Source organism: Porites lutea, chromosome 4 (assembly GCF_958299795.1).
Source record: "Porites lutea chromosome 4, jaPorLute2.1, whole genome shotgun sequence".
Classification (NCBI taxonomy): domain Eukaryota; kingdom Metazoa; phylum Cnidaria; class Anthozoa; order Scleractinia; family Poritidae; genus Porites; species Porites lutea.
Genome location: NC_133204.1, coordinates 37,292,840 through 37,315,549, shown reverse-complemented (window position 1 = coordinate 37,315,549; position 22,710 = coordinate 37,292,840). Strand labels below are relative to the sequence as shown.

Here is a 22,710-nt window from a genome sequence, read left to right as displayed (position 1 = left end):
CGGTGTTAATAGCTCTACCTTCTTTATTCTTTCAATTTCATATACCATTATACTGGTAAACTCTTCGCTAAATCCTTTTGTTTATTTTTGGCGAATAAGAGAAATAAGGGGGCAAGTGCTGGCAATGTTTAAGAAACAACAAGTTGCATGGACACATTAACTCTTAAACCATATGAGTTATCAAGAGAGTATGACTTTCTTGTCAGCAGGAACGGATAGCTCTATTTCAAAAAGACTAATTAAAAATCCTCGTAATCAAGGAAATAGTGAATGATGAAAAACTGATGAATGATTAAAAATCTCTGATAGGCTCGGTATGAGCTTTAGGCCGCTTGCTGTGGACGTAACTCAAATAACAATTTGAGGAAACTGTTCGTTATTAGAACTCGGTAATAATGGCAAAATCTCTTCTACAGAAAAAAATCTTTTATTAAAGAATTGTAATATAGGTAATATAACCAGTCAAGCAAACAACATAGACATATCGTGATATAAATAAAATTTTTATCCCTTCAATGTAGGCTCCAATGCCCCGGTTATTCATCTCATAACAAACTGGCGCTTACCGAACTGGGGAAGTTGTAGGCAACCAACCAATTCGATGGGTTGCTTGCCAATATAAAATAGCAACCCTTTTATCCAGTAGAACTTGACACTGCAGTCCTGGAAAGGTGGGTGTCATTACAGGAGTTCCTCGTGTCCACTTGCTTACCAATTAAGTACTAAGTTTAACTAAATCTTTTATTTCTTATAAAGTGCTTTACAGTGGCTGGCTGGTCTCGTTTGTTTAATTGCTTGTTTTCGCTCTTTGCCTCGCTCTATTTTTGTTGGTGTGCCCCAGGGATCGATCGTCAGACCTTTTTTATTTGTGCTTCATGTGAACCAATTACCCATCGTTGCTCGTAAGTGTAGTACGCTAATAAATATAGTTTACGTCACTGAGAAAATGCCGTGTACGGGGTTATATTCACGAGTTGTTTGTGTCAAAATCCGAACAAACGAGGTACGAGGTACGATTAAAAAGATCAAATACTTCGTCCGGCCCGGGCGCATTCTCCCTCGGGAAATTTTTTGATTGGACCGAGTCTATCTTTTGGTCAGGGGTCTAGGGTTCCATGTCGAAGGCGAGGGTTCCTGGTCGAGGGTACGGCAGTTTTTTTCCCAACTTTTATTTAATGGAAAAAAATTAAGAACGAAAATGTAAAGTAAAATATAGAAAGAATAGAAAAAATAATAGGATTTTAATGAATCTTACTTCTGGTAGATGTTAGAGGGTGAGGTGAGTTGAGATGGTAGAGAGGTTAAGCAACAACGGGGCGACAGCTACGAAAACGGCACTTAAAAAGTGAAGTCGCCCTTTGCGCTTATTCCATCTCGTTTAATTCGTCAAATGTTGGCAAATTTCTTTGCAGTTGAATTCTAAAGGATTGTATCAAAGTTCAAGAAACGAAAAATAAAATTGTTGTTTTGTGTTCCCGTCCTGCTAGACAAAACGTGAAATTAGGCACTTTCAAGCAGTAGTCGTGCAACGGCAGGTAAGAACTGTGTAAAAAAGCGTGATGCACGTGCAAAGTTGTTGTTTTGCCAATCCAAACCTATTGCTTTTTGCCGTTCTCGTTGTCGTCGCCGTCTACATTGCTTAAGCTCACTAGTAGAATAGCACACTCGACGTCCCCTCAAAACAAGCCAATTACATTTAGAACCCACACGAGCCCATATTTGATTATATAATGTGCTTACCGTATCACTGTATTACCACAAAACTAAAAGCACCGACAAAAGCGAAATCTCATACCACTTAGACTCCATAAACGGTTTCAAAACCTCGTCCAAGGTTTAGTCAAGTTTTTCTAATTCTAAAGCTTCGAAATTTTTTTTCAACAAAATGTAAAAAATCATGCTCATGTTTCCTTACATGGTAATAAGTTATTACTCGTGGGAATGAGTTTAACAACATCCACGAAAGACTTAAAATCAGCGACGCGGAACAAGTGATCCTGGTAAGGGGAACTGCAGATTCCCCTCATCTCTTGAATGGCGGCGGAAGTATATTTTCCTACGGCTAGAACAAACACCTCGACTCCCGCGGCCTTCAGTAAATGTGCTTGGGGTATTGTTTGAGTCTTGTTGATGTTCGATTGACCATCCGTCATCACTAATGCTGAGCGTCCGCCCCCTGGAGTAATACCCGAATTGGGATTTTCGAACAGCTCTGTTCTAGCCAATCGTAAGGCAGCTTGAGTGTTGCTTGCGCCGCCGGTGTAAGGCACGTTCAACAGCTTCTGCCTGGCTTGGCATCCTAAGACGAACGGGAATAGAACGCTAGCGGTGGTAGAAAACTTGATGGCGGCATAATCAGATCTATCTCCTTTTCTGTCGATCATCATTCGTAAAGCTGTGATTCCTTGTTGGAAACTTTTGTTGCCTATTGAACCCGAGTCGTCTATGATGTAGGCCACGTTGTACACATACGTATCCTGGGAGCTTGGAGGTCCATGAATTCCACTCGTTCTGCCAAGGAAATGCTTGGCTATATTGTTTGCTGTTTCATTTTTTGGAGGGATTGTCTTTAACACTGAAATTGAAGTTGAAAACATCAGTGAGATCAGGACTGTTTAAACCTCGGAAGTACTAGCGTTGTGACACTTCCATCATTGTTCAAGTTATATAGATATAAACGTATGCAATCAGGGACCGTGGCTAGGATGTGTCTAGAGGTACGCAACGTTTGCCAAACCCAATCCACCCAGTCTCCCAATTTGTTTCCATATGCGGATGCTTTAAATACATTTGCGTTTTTCCTCGGTATGGTGTGTGGGTGCCATCGGTCGTAGGACCATATTCTGCGGCAGGTAACTGTTGCAACCCTCATACGATACCGAGTGATAACAACTGAAGGGGGGAGGAGGGATACTATTCGACAGCTGTCAAAGCTAATTTGCAAAGGATCTTGTGCTTTTTCTTCGATATTTTTTCAGGTATGCTTGTGCGCACTAGCTCTGACATGTAGCTACTCGCTTCAATTCCAGAAACTATAAGGGGAGTGAGTACAAGCTTTGGGGGCAAAGATTTCTGAGACTGGTTTCGGTAGTTCTGTATTACCTCGAATAGCATTTCTTTGCTAATTTGCAGGGCAACTGTATTTAGGTCGAAACTGTGTGAATAAAAGTTTTGTTTGTATGGTTGCCTTGAATACCATCGACCAATCATAGTTAAGACTTGTCCACCTAAACGATCCCAGAAATCCCTGCTCCCAAACCTTGTTCCCATTCTCCCTAGAGTTTCTGAAGTGTGCAATAACAAATTTGTATTGTGCTCGACAGTGATTGGTAGTGGAGAGGCTTTCGCACATATTATGCTCGCATATTTTTCCGAACGCTTTAGTAAGTCAAAAAAGCATTATTATATATTCCAGCATTTTAGTGGAATTTTCGTGGAAAATTGTCAGTTTCCTTTTTCGGAGAAAATGAGAATTGAAAACAAACAAAAAAAAGAAAAAGAAAAAAGGAACACTTAAAGTCAAAATTCCGAAAAGAAAACAGTCAAATGCCACCCTAATACATTTTTTAGCGTTGGAATTAATAAGAAAGGGTCCGTATGATGCGTATTTGAGTAAAAGGGCTTGAAATGACGTATATGACGTCGTATCTCGTAACCATAGCGATCGATGGTTAATATCAGCATTTTTTCATGTTTGTATAATTTCTGACGATTTCCTTTCTATTCTTTAAAAATCAAATCAGGAACAACATTAACAAAGGACTTTTCCTTTGTATTATAAAATGAAGAAACTGTAGCGTGAAATTCTGTAAAGGTGATGTTTCACTGGACGATATTCGCAACGACGATTTTTAGCGTAACACAGCTAGCTAGGGTTGCAAAGTTGGAACAATGTTGTACCTATTCGAAACAATGTCGCAACGATGTTGCAACGAACGCTGTGTTGCGCTAAAAATCGTCTTTGTGAATCCTCTCGTGTAATATCATTTTAAGATATTTTCCATGCAGAAAACTCGAAGTAAACCGAATTTATAGTTCTTGGTTGCCTGCAACAGTTCACCATATTTCTTGACTCGAGAGAGGATAAGAGAAGTGCGTAAAAATTTACTGAGTAAAACAGTAAGTACTGAGTAAGTATGATAAGAAAAAAATAGACAAATAAATAAATAAAATAAATAAGCAAATAAAAATTAATTATGATGTGAAGACGTCTTACCGTCATAAGAGGGTGGTTTGATTGGTCCTCCTACCAAATCCTTTGCTACAGAAACGTGAACTAGCAGCCCGCAAAGAGCTGCTATGAGGATCATTCGGTCCATACTTCGTCGTCTTAGTTATAATGGACTCTTCTTGTCACTTATGTTTTACGTATATTTTTTTGGTTCTTGTTCAGTTTTGCTTGGGCGGGTTGTCTCTCCTGCTTTTATAGCACCCGTTGAGGGGTAAAGCAACCACAACTAACACGATTTAGTTGCTGAACTTATGACCTATCTTATGAGAGTCGTTAACGACATTCGTACAAATGAGAGGCGTGTACGATAAAAGGAAAATCCTGTATCCTGTAGCAACACAGGATCACAGGAGACGTGATAAAAGCTGTGGAAAGTAAGTCGCAGGAGAGATAAATCCTTACTAAGCAGTCAGTAAATCATATAGAAATCACAGACGATATAGCCTACGTGGCAGACCCAAAAAGAGTACCCATGCTGGTAGCTTGCAGAAAAGCCACTACTTTTTGCGGTTCAAGGAGAGCACGAAGCGGACGTGGAACGTGAGACACGCCGGCCATCTTCGCGCGCGTACGTCGCTCCACGTCTACCTCGTGCTCGCCTAACATAGCGCCCGTCCTGCAGGCTAAAGCGCAGGCCACGAACGATACAAAGAGAGATCACCAGGAAAATCACTTAACACGACAACAACAACAACAACGAAACACTATGGGAATGCAGATAAATGTTCATCAGAAAGCATCACTTTCATCACAGTTTTTCTGAAAGCTAAAAGTGGCTTTTAGCATTGCACAAACGGGACGGAAATACGCAGGGCATGTAATTGGCCACTTCATATTCAACGTCTAGTTCGTGGGGGGGGGGGGGGGGGGGGTACGTGCTTGGGTTAATTTTTGCTGGGTATGTGCCGCTGGCCTCTCAGAACCCCTATAGTCATTTTAGTATATTCTGTGATCATATTCAGTAATTTTCGCAATCCCAACTTACTCAATTTCTGTTTATGCGTTTACCTTATCAAGCCTTTTAACCTGGTCACCCTAAAATAAACTGTCACAGTTGTTAAACTTAATGTGGTGTAAATCTTTCTATTTTTAAATCCCTACCTACCTGAATTTTCTGACCCCCAAAATCCTGAAAATTTGCGACCCCATTCCAGTAACTCTTATAAAAGTGCAGCCCCATAATAGTCAAACGTCGTGAAAATGCGGCCCCACCCAGCCGTACATACCCAAAAGCCCACTACTAGGAAGTACTTCCCCCCTCCCGGGCGTCTAGATTTTGAAAGGTAAAGAACGCTCAAACATTTATCGTATATCATTAAATTAAGAGTCGCGAAATTTTGTACAAACGTTTCAGTTTTTAGGTTCGATAAGTTATCTTTAATGAGTGCGTGAGAGACGGAACGATATTAAATCATTATTAAATTATTATTTTATTTATTTATTTTTAATTTGTCAAACTGAATTAAAACCATCAACACCAAACGAGGATATTTCAGTTTTCCAAGCGTGTCATGCGACCATATTTCTAGAAAAGTGTTGAGGTCTGTGTGAAAAGAACAAAAATTTTTTAAAATTTTCTCTGATATGGAGACTAAACAGAAAACGACTTTAAAATTGAATTGAAGCACTTGGAGGAAGACAATTTGATTAGTAACAGCACGTAAAGTCTTTGTTTCAGTTGGTATTTTATGGTTTAAACGGAAATAAATGTTATTGAACCATTACTGTGGTTAGTAAGGTCAAGTGTTTAAAACCAAACTTTGTAGTCGAGGTATTTGTCACGCACGAATGATGTATTGGGCAGACTTAGCAATTCAACGCTACCATGGGGGCAGATTTCTACAATTGACCAATGGCTGAGCAGCAAATTGCATGTAAATGGAGGATTAGTCCTCAAAACGCCACCTTTTGAATCTTCTACGGGAACTTTGCTTTGGTCTGCTTTAGTAACTCAAAAATGAATTTTTGTGTTCATCCGTCAATTCTCCACCAAACCTCAAGGTACCCTCGCGGCATCCCTTTATTGCTCCCCTACATTTCGCAGCTCTCTTTTTTTATGGCTAGATTTTATTGTTAACTTTGTTAGTTCATTGTTTTCCCAACCAATCCTGTGAGCCCTTGTTACAGCCGCGAGACTGACCAGGCCAGCACCTCAGTTCATCTAAAAACTAATAAACAAAACATGGCCAGTGTCTGAAGACTTTTAATTACATTTTACTTTACATGACAGGTTTTCAAAACGACTTTATAAGCCATAAAATGATACCTTGCACTGACACGTTCATTCTTTTAAATATTCTCTGTTTTCACTATCACGCCATCAAAAATAAAAGATGCAAGTTTACCATTCAATACAGAAAGTCCAGAATCTGGGAAATGAAAGAAGATAACTATACAAAAAGCTTTGCCAAAATATCAGGTCTGTGCGATATTACATATGCGAAATATTCGGGAACATGTTTCACGCAAATTTACAAAACCTTGCATGGAGACGCCCGTCTTGGTATCCCTTTGAGGGGCACAAACTTAGGACAATTTCCTTTCGAGAAACGCTCTCTTACTTCAGGAAATGGCGTCATAACGCAGTTAACTTGAGCACTCGGACAACCCGAGGGGAGTGGTTTAAATTAATAAGTGGTAAAATAGTTCTCATGATTTTTTTTCTGAGACCAAAGTCTAGAAGAAAGTTCAGGTTGAATAATTGAAAGTAAATGCGATTTGTTTCCATTTAGGCCAATATTTTGCTTGAAAACTATGTTTTCAATAAAAATTGAAATAGAATAAATTATAAATCTTCCTCTTTCTTTATATTAAATTTCTCAAGCATTTATAATAAATATAATACTTTCTTGTTTACTCTCAAGGTAGTTTAAAAATTTTCGTCCCATCCTGATAGGTCATCTGGTGGCACATCCATATCCTTCGGGTAATGATCGAAATTGCTGAAATCCGTGGCGCTTTTTACCTAATAATCGATCAAAAACAACAACAAAATATATAAGGACTGAAAGCTATGTAATAGAGACCTTTAGTTTCCAGGACAAAGATGACTACGACGACATTTCCAAAAATAGATACTAGATACCCGGGAAAGCTTCTTGAAACTTTTTTTTACGACACTACGACATTCCCACTAAACCTCTCAGTAGAATGACGACGTTATCACGTTTTCCCGCCAAAATGACGCTGGTCCACGCGCGCGCTCTACTTAGAAAATCTCGTACCCGCAGTCGTCCTCGTCTTGGAATCTAAATGTCTCTATTAGGCTACCACTAGGACAACGTTCGGCTTTGTTTGTGTCTAAACACACCCAGTTATAAGCCCCCCCCCCCCCCCCCTAGCTTGTATTGAAATGAATTCGACATTTTACGACGTTTTGAAGCTTAACTGTTATGTATCTTGTTTTACAAGCGCCCCCCGCCCCCGCTACTTTTGTTTGCTTGATATTATTATTATTTTTACATAGATCAATCAGAGAATGCACCTTTCATTTCTAGTCTCAGGAAAATAGCTTTGTTTCCTTGAGCGTACAGGAAAAAGTGCATTGTTTGACAGCCACAGAAAACAAATGGAAATACATGAAAACAACTTAACCAAATACAGCATCTCAAAATAAATCATATTTTTTAGACAATTCTTTGAAAAAAAAAATTATATGACTTATGAACAAAATACCTTAGGCCGTATGGGAGGTTCAAGTGTCCGCTCTAAAAGACCTTGCCAGTGAAAACCTTGAAACCATCTACAAAAAATGAGCAAAATATTAAAAAATAATAATCAAATAATAATAATAATAATAATAATATTATTATTATTATGTTTGACTATGCTCTAAGAAGCCATTTCTGACGGTGTCTGAACGTAAAGGCCTGGGCAGGCTCTTACTTATGTTTCTTGACGTCTGTGAGACCGTCCTTTTGATAACCCAGTCTTTCAGTGGGACTTTCCTTGCAAAGTCTTCTTATAAGGTTCTGAGGATTGCGACCAATCTTTTTTGGAAATTCAACCACATCCATTCCGCGCAAGATAATGTTGTAGGTCTTCATGGGGTCTGCGCCATAGAATGGTGGACTGCAGTGAAGAGAGAAAATAAATAAATATATTTAGAAAAAGTGGGTATTCCGAATCGCTGTTGTGAACGGCACAAGACAATAATCAACACTGAAATAACGTTACTGCAATAAATTGTAACCCCGGGGGGTACTCCTGGGAATTCTTGGTGGGGTGTGCCACTCGGTTCTCCAAGTCCTGACCCTATTTCAGACCAAAGCATGTCATTTTGCACACCAGTTTTTAGACCTGGTATCTAACATCCATACCCGTTTTCAGGTTTGGCCTCTACGAAATTATGTTCTTACTTAGAGTAGAACGCCAACAAAAAGGTTTCTTAAAATCCATCTCGAATTCACGCATTATTCTTTCCTTCTTATTCATTTGGATTTGAAACTACAAATACGTTCATACACTCCCGTAGTTCCGTCGAAAACCATAGTCGATTCTAGACCAGAATGAGTCTATAGCCGCTTTCAGACCGAAAAGGCGCAAAAACAATACCCTTTAAGGGCGGCACATAGCTATATGGCTTATATAAGAGATTAGCCCCCGGGACTGTAACTGCCGTTTGTAACTAGTTGACCATAAAAATCACCTTCCAGTTAAAAGCTCAAAAATGAGAATTCCCAGAGACCAGCAATCAGCTGACAAATCATGACCCTGAGAATCAAATGAGCATAAAAAAAATAAGTGACCGTAAACAGTGACAACACCAACAAAAGAATAGATAATATAATGACCTTTTCTTCTTTTTTGAACTCTAAAACTCGGGTAATGTTAATTCACGAAATATTTTCACTGCTTTTGCTGTTAGTTTGAATGGTTGGAAGCTCAATCCCAAAAATAGGTAGAAAGTTCTTCGTCATTGTCTTCGATTAATGGCAACTTTCATGAAAGTAAACAAAAATCTGAGTTTAATAAACACTACTAAACACGTCAGATTTTTCCCATTACGAATCTATAGGACTTGGAAAGGGCAACCACGCGCCCATGTTATTAAGTGTTTTCACCAAGAGCATCATGAACGAGGAAAGCCCAGGATTGAGTTTTGCTACCAAAGTGACCTTTTGTGGAAGCAACCGGACCCTCACAGTCAGTTTTATTTCCAGAACTTGAACTCTGACTGTTACTATCAGACAAAAATGAAAGGCACAAGAAGCGAATGGCAAATGTGATCAACGCTGTTTTTATTTCACCAGTAAGGAGTCGAAAGAAAACATGAAAAATTCAAGCCGTTCATTTTTTTCATATCAGTTGACAGTTCCATAATACTGAGCTCTCAATAGTCCAGTTTCGAATTCGTCGCTTAATAAATGAGCCAAAGATTTAGTTGTTTAGGGCTTTGGCTCGACCTGAAGTAACATGTAGATTTAGCCAAGGCTAAAGGCGAAGCTCCGTTAATGAAAAAACATTGAGCTCGCGATCAGTTGAAAACCAGAACTTGTCAGCAGCAAACTTAAAAAAACACGTAGCCTCGATGGGTCGACACCTGAGCCCACTTTCTGGTCATGTGATTCTGGTCAGCGGATACCCTGTTTTGACAGCTGTCGATTGACTACAGCATAGATGTTCAACATCAGGTTGAGGCTCCCACACTAGCTAGAAAGGGTAACATTTTACATTGGTTTACCCGTGGTGCGACGACGGACGGACGGACGGGCGGGCGGGTGGCCGGACGTACGGTCACGTGACTACCAAAATTTCTTGGATGCATAGGTAACCAAATTGTCTTAGCTATGGGGCTCCTCTAGCGCCCTCGTGGAGCTTCGATGAAATATTCACAAATACCGGCGAGAACGTGCCTCGGAGTCTTCGGTAATTCCATTCAGCGGCCGCGAAGAATTCGAAACTGGACTATTAAAAGTAATAAACTGCCTACAATGTTTCACACTCGAAAAAAAAAAAAGAGTATTTAATAGGACAAAGTCAAATTCTTATATGAGCGAGAATGGTTATTCGTATCACATATTATAATCTTTACCTTGTTAAGAATAATTTCTGGAGCAACATACTCCGGTGTTCCACAAAATGTCCATGTCTTTCTTCCGAATCCAATTCTTTTGGCGAAACCAAAATCAACCTAAAAATCACAAAAACGTGTCTGCATTATCGGATTTGTATTGGGTAATAGTATGAGTTGTAGTGGTATTTGGCAATAATACCGCGAATAAGATTTCAAAGTTGTCTAAAATACCACTCGCGGCGAATAACATAAAATGATATATACTAAAAACTTGATAGTACAATATAACAATGGAACTAAAAACGAATGAAATTCAAAGCGGATGCAAAAAGAAATATTTCCATCGTACCAGTTTCACATATCCATCTTTATCCAAAAGTAAATTCTCCGGCTGATGAAAAAACAAACAAACAAACAACAATGAACACTTTAAATGCTTTATTTTCAGGTACATCGTAATAACATCGAGCCACTGTTAAGTGTACACGTTTGGGACCCGAAAGTTAAGGTCGGGGCCCACTTATGTTAAGCATGCGTCCTGCGCAACCAAGGAATTAGCAGCGTGCGTTATCAGTGTGAGTAGCGCGCAAGTCATGTTCACGTACAAGTTCTTTATCACACTTGATAGTCTCTTGGAGGTCCTCATAATTTCTTATGGAAAAGTGAAGCCGCTGGTTAACAGTTCAAAAATCTGAAGAGGTTTTGGCAGGTTAGTTATAGTAGTGTCTTCACTGTTATTTAGGTCCATCTATAGATAAACCTTGTACTTGTAATATGTCTTCAGCTCCTCCCGCCTCGATTAGTTTATAAGCTATTTGCGGGTGGGAAAGTAATGTAATTAGTTATATTTCCAATTTTCAATAAAATTTGTTGTTGTTGTTGTTGTTGTTGGTTGCTGATTCAGCCGCATGATCGATTTGACCACTATTTAGTCAACAACCGCAAAAACATTAAGGAGAATAGCTCCAAGCTGTGACGTTTTAATCTTGAGCATTTCCAAAATCCCTTAAAGGCAAGTGTAATCAGTAAATCAGAATGAAGATATCACTAAGACTATATATTATAAAGGCATGTACTTTATAGAGAAACAGTCCAGAGCCCTATTGTTCGAAGGCCGATTAGCGCTTAACCCGGGTTTTTTTTTCTTATGTTCAAAAGTATTTTCTCGGATAATTTTCTCTGTTATTTTTAGAGCTTTCAATCATCAACTTGTAGCAAAAAGAATTAAAACTGAAATGCTTTTTGAGCTTTCAAATCTGAATCCAAATCTCGCACTAACCCTGGGTTATCTTAGCCCAGCTTTGAACAACTCGGCCCAGGCTGTGTTTGTATGTAGCTACGACCACAGCACGCGTCTGCGGGAAGTGTCCGTTCGTGATTAGAGTTTAGACCGTAACAGTGGTCTCACACAGTCACCCCATGCACTCTAACCAGTATAGATTTTATAATCTATAGTACGAAGTGTATTTAAATGGCATGATGATATTTGAACATTGCGTTTATACCTTCAGATCGCGATAAACAATTCCTCGTGAATGCAGATACTCAAAAGCTTCCACAACACAGGCCACGAAAAATCGAGCGGTAGAGTCATCGAAAAACCCCCTGTCTCTTAGGATGGTCCAAAGTTCTCCGCCTAGACAAACTTCCAACAACATGTAAACGTACTTTCGATCCTTGAAGGTCCGATACAACCTACAGTTAGAGAATGAATCATTTTGGCTTGACAACTTCAATTACATCAGGGGAGGCCGCAACATATTATATAGTAATGGCTGCGATATAAAGCACCAATGGTTTTGCCCCATTTGGATACGTTTCTGGGAAACTGCCCACCTACCCCTCCCCTAAGCCAAAATTAACGCTTACTTCTCATTTAGGGCAAAATGTTGGCTCAGGGGTGGGGTAGGTGGGCAGTTTCCCAGAAACGTATAATAATCCCAAGTAAGGTAATCCGGATTCCGGAATTCACGAAATTTTGCTCGTGGAATTCGGAATCCTGGGCTTTTGAATCTGGAATTCAGCTTAGGAATCCATATCCGGAACCCGGCTAACGCTGATTGGAATCTGGAATCCAAGTACCACTGACAAGGAATCCGGAATCCAGTACCTGAATTCCGGAAACCATAGCGTGGAATCCAGAACCAAAACTGTCTTAGATTATCATACCATAGTTAATAGAGGGAATGATTATGAAACCTGACAAAGTTCTTTGTTGTATGTTTTTGTTCTCTTTTTTGGCCTTGACCCTGCACAAAACACAATAGTTGTTTACTCCGTACTGAGGAACTAACCAATAGAAACGTGCTGGTTACGTAATTCATGCATAACGTATGAACGCAAAACAAAAGATTGTGCAGGGTCGTGGACCTTCTAACATAAATCTTGGCATCTTTGTTTGCTCCTTTGATGTTTGCCGGGCTTCATAACCAGTCACCTCCATTAACTATGATCATACATTACATGGGGCGAAAAGGTTTGCATCTCTCTGTTTCAGTACATCAAGGGATGGGGTGCTTCCCAAAAGCCTGAAAACCAGCGCCGATTTTTTTGTCACCCTGCCTACATTACATTCATTACATTCATAACATATTTCATCCTCGAAGACCCAGAGGCAGTCTTTGAGGTAAGAGAAACTACACGATGAATGTTTCAAAGCACGGTGCGTTTCTCCCGACGCGACTGACTTCCCACTCCAGGGTCCCCAAGGATGATAATATTTCAGTTTTTCTGGTTCCCAAAAGGAAACTGTTTACATAAAAGTATGATTTTCTTGTTGTTCTTTTGAAAATTAATAATAAAGAGCTTAAGCAACGACTACGGCGACGGCAACGAGAACGACAAAAAAGCAATAGGTTTAGATTGCTAAAACAACAACCTTGCACGCGCATCACGCTTTTTTCGGTACAATGGAAACTACCTAAATGTACCTTTTATAAAGGACGTGAATGCAAGAAAAAGATTTTAATTTTTCTTTTTCTGAACTTAGATACAGTCGTTTAGAATTCAACTCCAGAAAAATTGGCCAAAATTTGACAAATTAAACGAGGCGAATCAGAACGAAGAATTTTGAAGCAGCGCGACTCGTTTTCGCTGCCGTCGCTCGACGTCGTCGTCGTAGATGTTTAGAAGCTCCCTAATTTAATGGGAGGAATATTGGTTATATCTTACTTGCAGATAAAAGGTGAATTTGCTTGAGACATTATTTTCTTCTCGGAGTAGATATGCTCTTGTTGCCTTGTGTCCAGGATGTGTTTTTTCTTCAAACATTTTAACGCGTACGTTCTTTTGTCTTTTACATTTTGTACCTTGAAAGGAATGCAGTAAACGTTATGTTATATAGGTGAGTGGAAAATACTGGGAGTTAAGAAAATAAATTACACAGTATAATACTTCGTAGTTTCCTCTCCCTATTTCAGGGGTTAAGCACTCCCGACTATCTAGCTTGGTGGATTATTACTCAACCGCGCCCAAGGCTCCTCTCGCTTTCCCACCCTCCTGAAAAAATTAAAATGTCTTCTCTTACCAGCTCCACGCGTCCAAATCCTCCCATCCCCAGGGTGGCCACTACTTCCAGTTCGTCAAGAGTCAACTCCTGGAACTCTTTGGAGATTTTCCTATCCTCGTTATAACTTGAATCAAGTTTAGAAGCCGACAGACATCTGCAGAGGAGATAATATTTTCTCACTAATATACCTTTTACCTAGTTGAGAGTAACAAAATGTTATGTGCAGTTGTACCTCGTGGCTCCTCTTTCCACATCGCCGTAGTCTTTCTTCTTGAGTTCATCAAGATTGCCGATAAGAGCCTTAAAAGCACTGAGAAATACATTGCAAAACGAGTTATTTCCCTTAGTATCTTGGAGGGGTAGGGAGGGCGGCATTGGTTCAATACAACTTCAGGAGAAATAGTTTCGTATTCCTTATTTTAATGCTACCCATCAAAATCACTCCGACGCAGGACTAATGCTTAAAAACCTCAGCTAGATAGTTTTACTGTAAAAATTAATGTTTTTTAACTAACCGCCTAATATTTGCAAATAGGCAACTGGTTTTATCCTGCCAGTTGAGGTATTTAAACTATGTTTTGCTTCATTTAGATTACTCGTTTTTGACTATCTGAGTTGTGTGCCTCTAAACTAGCTTGAGTGCTACGTGCCCTTTCATTGAAAACAAAGATCCACGTCTATTTTTACTTCTGCAATAGTCCGTGTACTGATGATTATGAAAAAAAATCATATAGGAGGTCACAGGAGTTGCGTACATGAAAAGAGGCCTTAAAAGTCAAAACTTTAACCACCAGTAGGTAGTGGTAGTGGTGGCGGTGGTGGCAATTTAAACGTTTCTGTATTAAACTCACGTTCTTTCGATAACCAAGCATTCCACGCCCGGTGTCTCAGCAATCACATTTGCTGTTCTGCGATCTTCACTAAAGAAATAGCAACAAAAATCAGTCAAGTCTGTGTAAACTGTAAAACAAAAAACAAAACAGAAACAAAAAAACTATAATAACATTACAACTGATTTCAGAAAACGATTGGAGTGAAGTGAGACCCAGACGACTGAAATTCCAGTTTTAACCTTTACTGGCACCAGAGGCAATCTAAAGAGAAGTGATCAAAAGAGACAGAGCCGAAGAAATGAGGGATTGATGAAATAATAATGATGATGATGATGATGATGATGATGATGATGATGATGATAATGATGATGATGATGATGATGATGATGACGATCAGTAGTGATAAGCATGGTGATAGTGGGTGATGCTGATGCTGATGATGACGATCATGCTGATTATGACGATGACATCATAACGATGACGATGATGATGATGATCAGTAGTGATAAGCATGGTGATAGTGGGTGATGCTGATGATGACGATCATGCTGATTATGACGATGACATCATAACGATGACGATGATGATGATGATTAGTAGTGATAAGCACGGTGATGGTGGGTGATGCTAATATTGATGCTGATGCTAATGATGGCGATGATGCTGATCATGACGATGACATCATAACGATGACGATGATGATGATGCTGATGATGATGATGCTGATGCTCATGAGGGTAAGGAGGGAGGAAGAGGTTGGAGGGTAGTACCTTAAAAGAGCTTTTTCGCCAAAGTAATCTCCTCTCTGAAGTCTTCTGATCTCCCGAGGCTCATCAAATCCCGCCACTCTTTGAGTGACGATAACCTTAGCGGAAAACATGATACACACATGATACAAACAAGCTACAGACTGCGCCACATACAACATACAACGATGTTGGGAAGCGTAAAGAAGCTTCCCTTTTATAAAACCCTTATCCTGGGAAGATGACGGTTATTGGTCCCCCTTTTTGTTTTCTTTTGTGGTTCGTAAGAAATACAGCTGCGCGAAAGCTGAACCAGAAAACGATGGGGGAGGGTGTGAGGGAAGAAGGCTGTGCTGTGCCCTCAAAAGGGGCGGAGATAGAGGAGACTGGGGTAACTTCAACAACAAAATGTAACCCATGCGTTGTTTAATCAAACCGATCCGGTTCTAAACCATTTTCAGATTGGTCATCCCTAACAGACTTACATTTTTAGCAAAACAGTTAAAAGGGGCTTCTCTATTCTTAATTCAACGGTTCTTATTTTATCACAAATTGCCATCATTCCTTCCATAGGAAATCGATTCTTGTCACCGGCAATTTGCTAATATGTGTCTCAAGCCCCTGAAGGTGACATGTCAACTACCATCTCCATACGCTTGCTCTAAGGGTGATTTGCGGTGTCTACAAACAAAGCATTTTTATTGGGGGTTTGGGGGAGGGCCGGGAGGGGGTTCTGGAAAGGTTTCCTTCGGGATTCACTACACCGGGAACTACCCTCTTTCAAAAAATTACGTGTAAATCAAATCAAAAACAAAAAATTATTATAGCATCCCACGTGTAGTCACAGGTTCCATTTCTATTTTCTCCCGACAGAAGCATGGTTATAGTATATAACAGTTACACACTTGTAGAACATACCGATCCTCTATTGATGATATAGAATGTGTCCCCCCTTTCTCCCTCGCGTATAATGAAGTCGTCGCCATGGTAATAATCCTAAAATCGCGAATAAGAGGAAACGATCACATACTTAGCAATCAGACTCCAGTCAGCATCAACCTTCTGCTACATACAATTATGACCAACAGGGAACCTTAAGTATAAAAGTGCCTAGAACTCTAATTACCTTATTCTCACTTAATTTCGCGAGTATTAAATTTCGCGATTTTCGCGATTGGAGAAAAATCCCGAAATTTAATACTCGCTACATCTAAAAATCCCTAAAAATCCCCATTAAATCGCTAAAAATCCCCCAGAATCGCGAAATTAAATAGTCGCGAAATATGGCTCATGATTTTGAATTCGCGAAATTTAACACTCGCGAATTAAGTGAAAATAAGGTATAACTACACCAGTCAGGCTGAGTAATCGTGGGTTATTACCTCTTCCATAACGTCTGCAAGCTTGGCTAATTCTTGTTCGGATAAGTTTTTTAAAAGAGGAACACTGAAACATGAAGGCATGATGTAGAATTAGAAAAAATCTATGCTGTGGAGTACGGGCAACGCTGTTTTAATTAATAAAAGTATCTAAATATCACTAGTAAATGCAACAGTTTAGCTTAAGCTTTTATTAGTTTCTTTAACAAACTACCAGAAAGCCAAACCGAAACTTCGTTTTTATAGTTTATTTTAAAAATTCAATAACTAAAATTGGGTGGTTTTTTTTGTAGCAACGGCTGCTCTTCGTAGTTCTGTTCAGTATGATTTCGATCTTTCAGGAAAGCCACTGATTGTAGCATCGGAAATAAAAAAAATGAGGGAAACGACAAGATCAAATATAAAGGTAAGGCGCCTTTTTTTTTACCTTCGTAGTTCGAAATAATAATCTTCTAACTCACAAACCTGAAAAATAGGCGCCCTCATAGAACACTCACTGATACGAGCAATTTTCTTCGAAGGTTTTGTTTCGTTTTAAGCTTATCGTACATCTTCTCTAGGTTCCATTTGAATGGAAAGCATTCGTGTATTTTAGCGATATATATGACGGAAAAAGCCAGAAGCAGCGTTAATACTCTTCATATTTGTTGAACACTTATCACGTTACGGCCGCCCTTTAGCGTCGATAACGCGAGTATCGAAGGAGCGAAGGAATAAACACAGGGAAAAGTTCGTTAGATAAGTCGGTTTTTGTGACATGAAGAATCCTCGGCATTGGCCCATTTTTTCAAAACGAAATTTGACTTTGTAGACATGGAATGACTGCCATAGATTTAACCAAGCCTAAAAGCGGAGCTCTTTTTCACATTCTAAACCATTCGCTGGGATCAATGTACTTAAAAACAGTATGGCTCAGTCAATCACTAAGCATGTCCACCCTCCCCCCCCCACCAACCCCCCCTTCACCACAAAGGCATTCGTATTATTCATCATCAATAAAAGTAGCCTGGGAATGGTAGCTTCCTATGCAGATGTCCTTAGTTTGGCTACCTTTTAAGGAATGCAATATGTTCGGCTTGTCTCATCATTCCCGTTCTCATCATGATCATCTGAAACACGCTACGATCGATAATCCATAGCTTGGCACTATACATGGCTACAAAAAAGAAATAGAAAACCCATTACACATACCGTCGAACCTGCAATAAGCAACCACTCAAAATGCGTATAGTTGGTGGTCGCTTACGGGAGGAGGTCATTTACTCGGCTGTTTTCTCAGGCTAAATTATGTGTAGTTTCATATTCTTACTAAAGGTTCTTCGCATACTCTGAGTAGCCTGGTTCACACACTGAGCATACAGATTACACCTTGAATCAAGCGGTCGCTTAAAAGCAATGGAAACAAAGAAATCATCAGCCCAAAAAGTGATCGAGGTTGCTTACGAGAGGTGGACGTTGATAAAACTAGAGGCTTTGGGAAAATTTCAGTGTTCTGGATCGGTGATCGTTGATCAGTGATCGGTCATGGGAAATGGACGCTTACGAGAGGTGGTCGTTGACGAAAGGTTCTAAGTAGAGGCTTTGGGAAAAATTCGGTGCTCTGGATTGGTGATCGGTCATGGGAGATGCACGCTTACGAGAGGCGGTCGTTAACGAAAGGTTCTAACTAGAGGCTTTGGGAAAATTTTTAGTGCTCTAGATCGGTGATCGGTCATGGGAGATGAATGCTTACGAGAGGTGGTCGTTGACATGGAGGTTCGACTGTTATTTCATATATTTAACTCTTGCTAGGCCAATATATTATATTGACTGGAAATGACTAACTCCTAAATTACCTTGAAGAACAGTGAGAAAGTTCACAGTGAAATGAGTGAGTTTGATCACATACGTCCCAGCCACTCAGTTTGCGTTGAACGGACGAAATTCTTCGTTCCAATTTACCGTAGCACCGCATCATCTTTTCAAACTAACCCCTTTTTTCATGACAGCTGTCATCGTGAAAGGATTTGTCTGCCCATCAAAAACTGTGCCTGTTCGTGGGCGTGGTCATAGTTCACATAGCAGATGAGCCCCGAGGCTGTTCTGGGCAAATCAGTTGAGCTTACATGCACATGAATTAATAAATATGACTAAAGTCAGAAGCAATACAAATGGTTAATACGGATGGCAAATACCTTTGACAGTTGCAGTTCGTTTACAGTTGTACAAAATGGCCAACTCCCCAAACACAGTTCCTCCGTTCATTTCACCTAAAACTTCTTCATCTTTTGTGACTTCAAGACGGCCCTCTAAAAAGAATACTAATCACGTCAATATTCTAAACCGAACCAATATCACAGGTTTCCCCTCTTCTTGGGGCCCTATTATTATTCATTCCGTTTCTGATTGGCTGAAAGCCCCCAGCTAATTTCTTATAACCAACCGGAGTTGACCAAATTTGGACAAAGATGCGAGCAATGTACCATCAACTCAATGGTATATTAACATATAAACGAGGTTGAACGATGGTATATTTGCCTGGAGCCGAGGCTGCATGGGCAATAGACCATTGATCAAAAAATGGCGTTCACAGCTATCCGAAAACGAAGAAGATGAATTTCTCACTTAAGCTGAACGGAAGAGATGCAAGAATAAGCAAAACATATGGCTCGATGGATGTTATCTACTTTTTTAGTATCTGCAAGAAAAAAGGTCTGTTTATATCCTGAAACCGCTTCGTACAAAGTCTAATAGGAGTTAAGCTTTTGAGAACTTAGAAATATTTTGAAGGAATAATAAAACAGTTATTGAATTCGGCTTTCGTATGATGTGAAGAATTATTATCCGTCCACCTCGGCCTTCGCCTCGGTGGATAACAGTCTCCTCGATCTGCATAATTCTTCACATCCTACTCAACAGATCATTCAATACTGAATTGCTAACTATACATAGAAGGTTTTTCCGGGCGCCAAAAGGAGCCCGCAGTCCTAATCTCCTCTCTTTTTCTTTGCTTCTCCTCAAATGATGTCATTCAGAGTGAAAACAGGTAATAAACGAAATTTAAGTTTTATTACAATGAGCTTGGATCCTGAATGATTTGTCCAACTGTGTGATTTCACTGTTCCACCATTATCGCCCAGTCAACTATTGTGACTTGAAAATGTGAAATTCTACATACTATTTAATTTCACTGTCTTTTCACCGACGTTAGGACGGTTTAACGTGTAAATACAGTGCTGCGGGGACATGTACCAGTGAAAGTTAAAGTCGTTGAAAATATCGTCGCCGAAAATATACTATGTAACTCAAACATGATGTCGTGTTAACAACGTTTCGGAGTGTGGGAAATCCATAAATCTTAAGAAAAATCTAGTGTAAAAACCAAAATAAATCAGGATAAAACGTTATTACTTATTAAAAATCTTTTAGCAAGATAAAGGACTCAGATGGATCTTACCTGCAATAACATACAAAGCGTGGCCAATGTCTCCTTCTTGGACAATAATTTCGGACTTGTTATAAGTCTTGGGATACATACAGTCAACTACCTCACGCACTTGGGCCGACTCCAAGTTTTTGAGAAAGTCATTCTCGTTGATGGCATCCTTTATGAGCTGCTTAGATCTATGAAACAAACGAACAAAATGCAGAAATTTGTCGAAGGGGTTTTTTACTTCTTCCGACCTTCTTTATGCGATGTGGAATAACTTTTAAGTATACTGATAGAGACAGTCAAACAAAACAAAGAGTTTTCCAAGGGGCGTACCCAATGCTATTTGCAAGGTGGGTTCCAATTCGTCTACTATTTAACTTTTCCACATTAACTGCTCCAAATTTCGTGTCGCACGTTACACAATAACGCAGTGAATCTCTTGTTATTATTTACATGAGGAGTTCATATACTATATATACAGAAGTATCGGGAAAAGTGTAAGCGAGGAAAACAGCATTACATTAAGGAGAGTATGAATTCAGATTCAGTCTTCTTGCTTTTTTATATTTTCCAATGGCTTTGTGTCTCCTCTGTTTTTCTTGCACTCAGGTGCAAATATTGTAATTTTATTTTTAAGCACCGGCAGAATAATACAATAAAACCGCCAGACACACATAAAAGAGCTCGTGAAAAAATAATAATATGATATAATAATGAAATTCATATGGGTAACTACAAGCGAAAGTATGGGAAGAGTTCGTTTTCCATTTTTTTGTGTCAGTTTAGCTTCTGAAAGAGTGTAGTTCGGTATTACGAGGTTGACTGGCATTTTAGTCGAAGCACATAACTGAGATAATCGAAATTACGGAAAGGAACCTTTTAACAAATTACGTTGTATTTAACAAAAAAAACACGTTGTTAAATGGAGATGGTAATCACAGACTATTTAATACAGCCTATATCTCTGTTTAGGTTACTTAATTGGCAAATTCCGCATTTATTAGCGATTTTACAGCCGTGAAACACGACGACTGTTTGTATTTTTCTCCCTTTTTTTTCTGTTTTGTCTCATAAGGTCTCATAAATTTTCAGTGACTCGACAATGCATACTTGAGGTGATTATTCAAAAGGTCATATGCCTTATTGTTTAAATGAAAGCGTCAATATCAAAATAAACTCGATCTCACTCGACAACGACTCAAAACATCCGAAAGGAAGTGCTGCTGTTCCAGTACCAAAACTTCCAGTACATAAATTCACCACCACTGAACGTCGAGCGTTGATGACAACCCCCAAATAAATAAACATTTTTTGGCGACTGGCCTTTTCAAACTGTCTCTATATCTGAATTATTTTTTTCAGTATTGTTCACATAAATTATATTCAGATGTACATTATATCACATTACGTACATAGTTTGGTCGCTAAGGCAGCTAAAAGAGTAATGGAACACTGAGACCTTGTAGGTTTATTAAATTGCTAGAAAGTTATGGAGCCGGACGTTAAATCCCGAATAGGTCATTCTATATTTACTGCTAAAAATTCAAAATGACCAATTCACGGCCAACAACCAAGAACCAAAGGGGACAGGATTTTAAAAAAATAATTGGTTATTGCAAAACGGAGCGAATTAACCTGACAAGCAGCTTTTTAACATTTCGAATGTGGATTTTAGATAGCACTCTTCACGAGACTTAAGGAATAATTTTCATTCACTTAACTGATAATCAAACAGTTTTATCATGAGCTTTGATATCACTATTCCTGGTAGGACATTATTTCTCATCCAATTTTAGGTACAAAGAAGTGAGAAAAACAAATATTCTAAACAAATAAATTACTCCGGACGATTAATGACTTTCAGTGCACTGACAATCTGTTGAATGAAAATATTCATAAACTGTACTAGCATACCTGAAGTCTTTTGGGTGGCGGTCCAGTTCCTTTTTTGTATCCTCTTGCACTTTCGAACTGCTCTCCCCGCTGACAGCCATTCGTTTTTCCTTTCTGCTCGTTCTCCCTTCGGCTTGTCTGGGCCCCCCATCCTCTTGAATGGTAGACAAAACATTAGCCTTGGAAGCAGTTTGTTGCACTACGCATTTCAACTCGTGAATTTCTTTCCTCAGTTTGGCCAACTCGGCGTCTTTTTCTTCAATAATACGCTGCCGATGCTGTAATTCGGCGTCTTTTCGCTGCAGAAAATCATCTTTCTCCTTCAGTTCGCGTTTGAGTTGAGTTGTGCTAACCTTTAAGCTCGCCTGGTGTTGTAGTTTACCGTTTTGCTCGCTGTTCTGATACGAATTGTTCAAACTCGCTCCGCTCCCCATTATTGAACGTGCAATTCCTTCACCGATCTGTCCGTTCGACCCGAAGAATCTCCCCGACCGAATTGTCGGTGCGTTTGAGCTCGCCTTTCGGCTTCATCTTGTAACCTCTTCGATCCTGTGCACCAATAAATTCCTTCTTGTTGTCATGTAAATACAGAATTCACGTAAGTGAAAAGCAGATTGACAGGCGCAAAAGAAGTCAGTACTTATCTCCTGATTAATAATAATATAAACTGTTATTCAAACTGATTTATTATA

At 39.4% G+C, this 22,710-nt stretch overlaps 2 protein-coding genes across 2 annotated transcripts; both read right to left on the bottom strand.

Annotated features, from left to right (window-relative positions):
* Nucleotides 1–1,901: 1,901 nt before the first annotated feature.
* On the bottom strand, nt 1,902–4,319 carry LOC140934619 (cartilage matrix protein-like). Its single transcript, XM_073384215.1, has 2 exons — nt 4,217–4,319; nt 1,902–2,575 (listed from the first exon to the last, which is right to left on the bottom strand). The coding sequence occupies exons 1-2, from the start codon at nt 4,317–4,319 to the stop codon at nt 1,902–1,904; spliced, it is 777 nt and encodes a 258-aa protein (XP_073240316.1).
* A 2,100-nt stretch (nt 4,320–6,419) lies between these two features.
* Nucleotides 6,420–22,578, bottom strand: LOC140935567 (cGMP-dependent protein kinase 1-like). The gene is made up of 18 exons (XM_073385129.1): nt 22,040–22,578; nt 20,150–20,316; nt 18,888–19,001; nt 17,764–17,869; nt 16,717–16,780; nt 16,253–16,330; nt 15,359–15,453; nt 14,607–14,675; nt 13,988–14,065; nt 13,774–13,909; nt 13,419–13,555; nt 11,753–11,942; nt 10,597–10,638; nt 10,266–10,364; nt 8,880–8,944; nt 8,117–8,302; nt 7,907–7,973; nt 6,420–7,196 (listed from the first exon to the last, which is right to left on the bottom strand). The coding sequence occupies exons 1-18, from the start codon at nt 22,450–22,452 to the stop codon at nt 7,101–7,103; spliced, it is 2,202 nt and encodes a 733-aa protein (XP_073241230.1). The 5' UTR covers nt 22,453–22,578; the 3' UTR covers nt 6,420–7,100.
* Between the last annotated feature and the right edge of the window lie 132 nt (nt 22,579–22,710).

Bases quoted from the DNA above. Each gene is read 5' to 3' on its own strand.
- LOC140935567 (XM_073385129.1), bottom strand. From the start codon at position 22,452: ATGGGGAGCGGAGCGAGTTTGAACAATTCGTATCAGAACAGCGAGCAA. The intron at 15,454-16,252 runs GTATGTTCTACA...TTTTCCGCTAAG, and splicing joins ATATCATCAATAGAGGATCG to GTTATCGTCACTCAAAGAGT. The intron at 10,365-10,596 runs GTACGATGGAAA...TGTGATTTTTAG, and splicing joins AAGATGGATATGTGAAACTG to GTTGATTTTGGTTTCGCCAA.
- LOC140934619 (XM_073384215.1), bottom strand. From the start codon at position 4,319: ATGGACCGAATGATCCTCATAGCAGCTCTTTGCGGGCTGCTAGTTCAC. The intron at 2,576-4,216 runs GTAAGACGTCTT...CTTCAATTTCAG, and splicing joins CAAACCACCCTCTTATGACG to TGTTAAAGACAATCCCTCCA.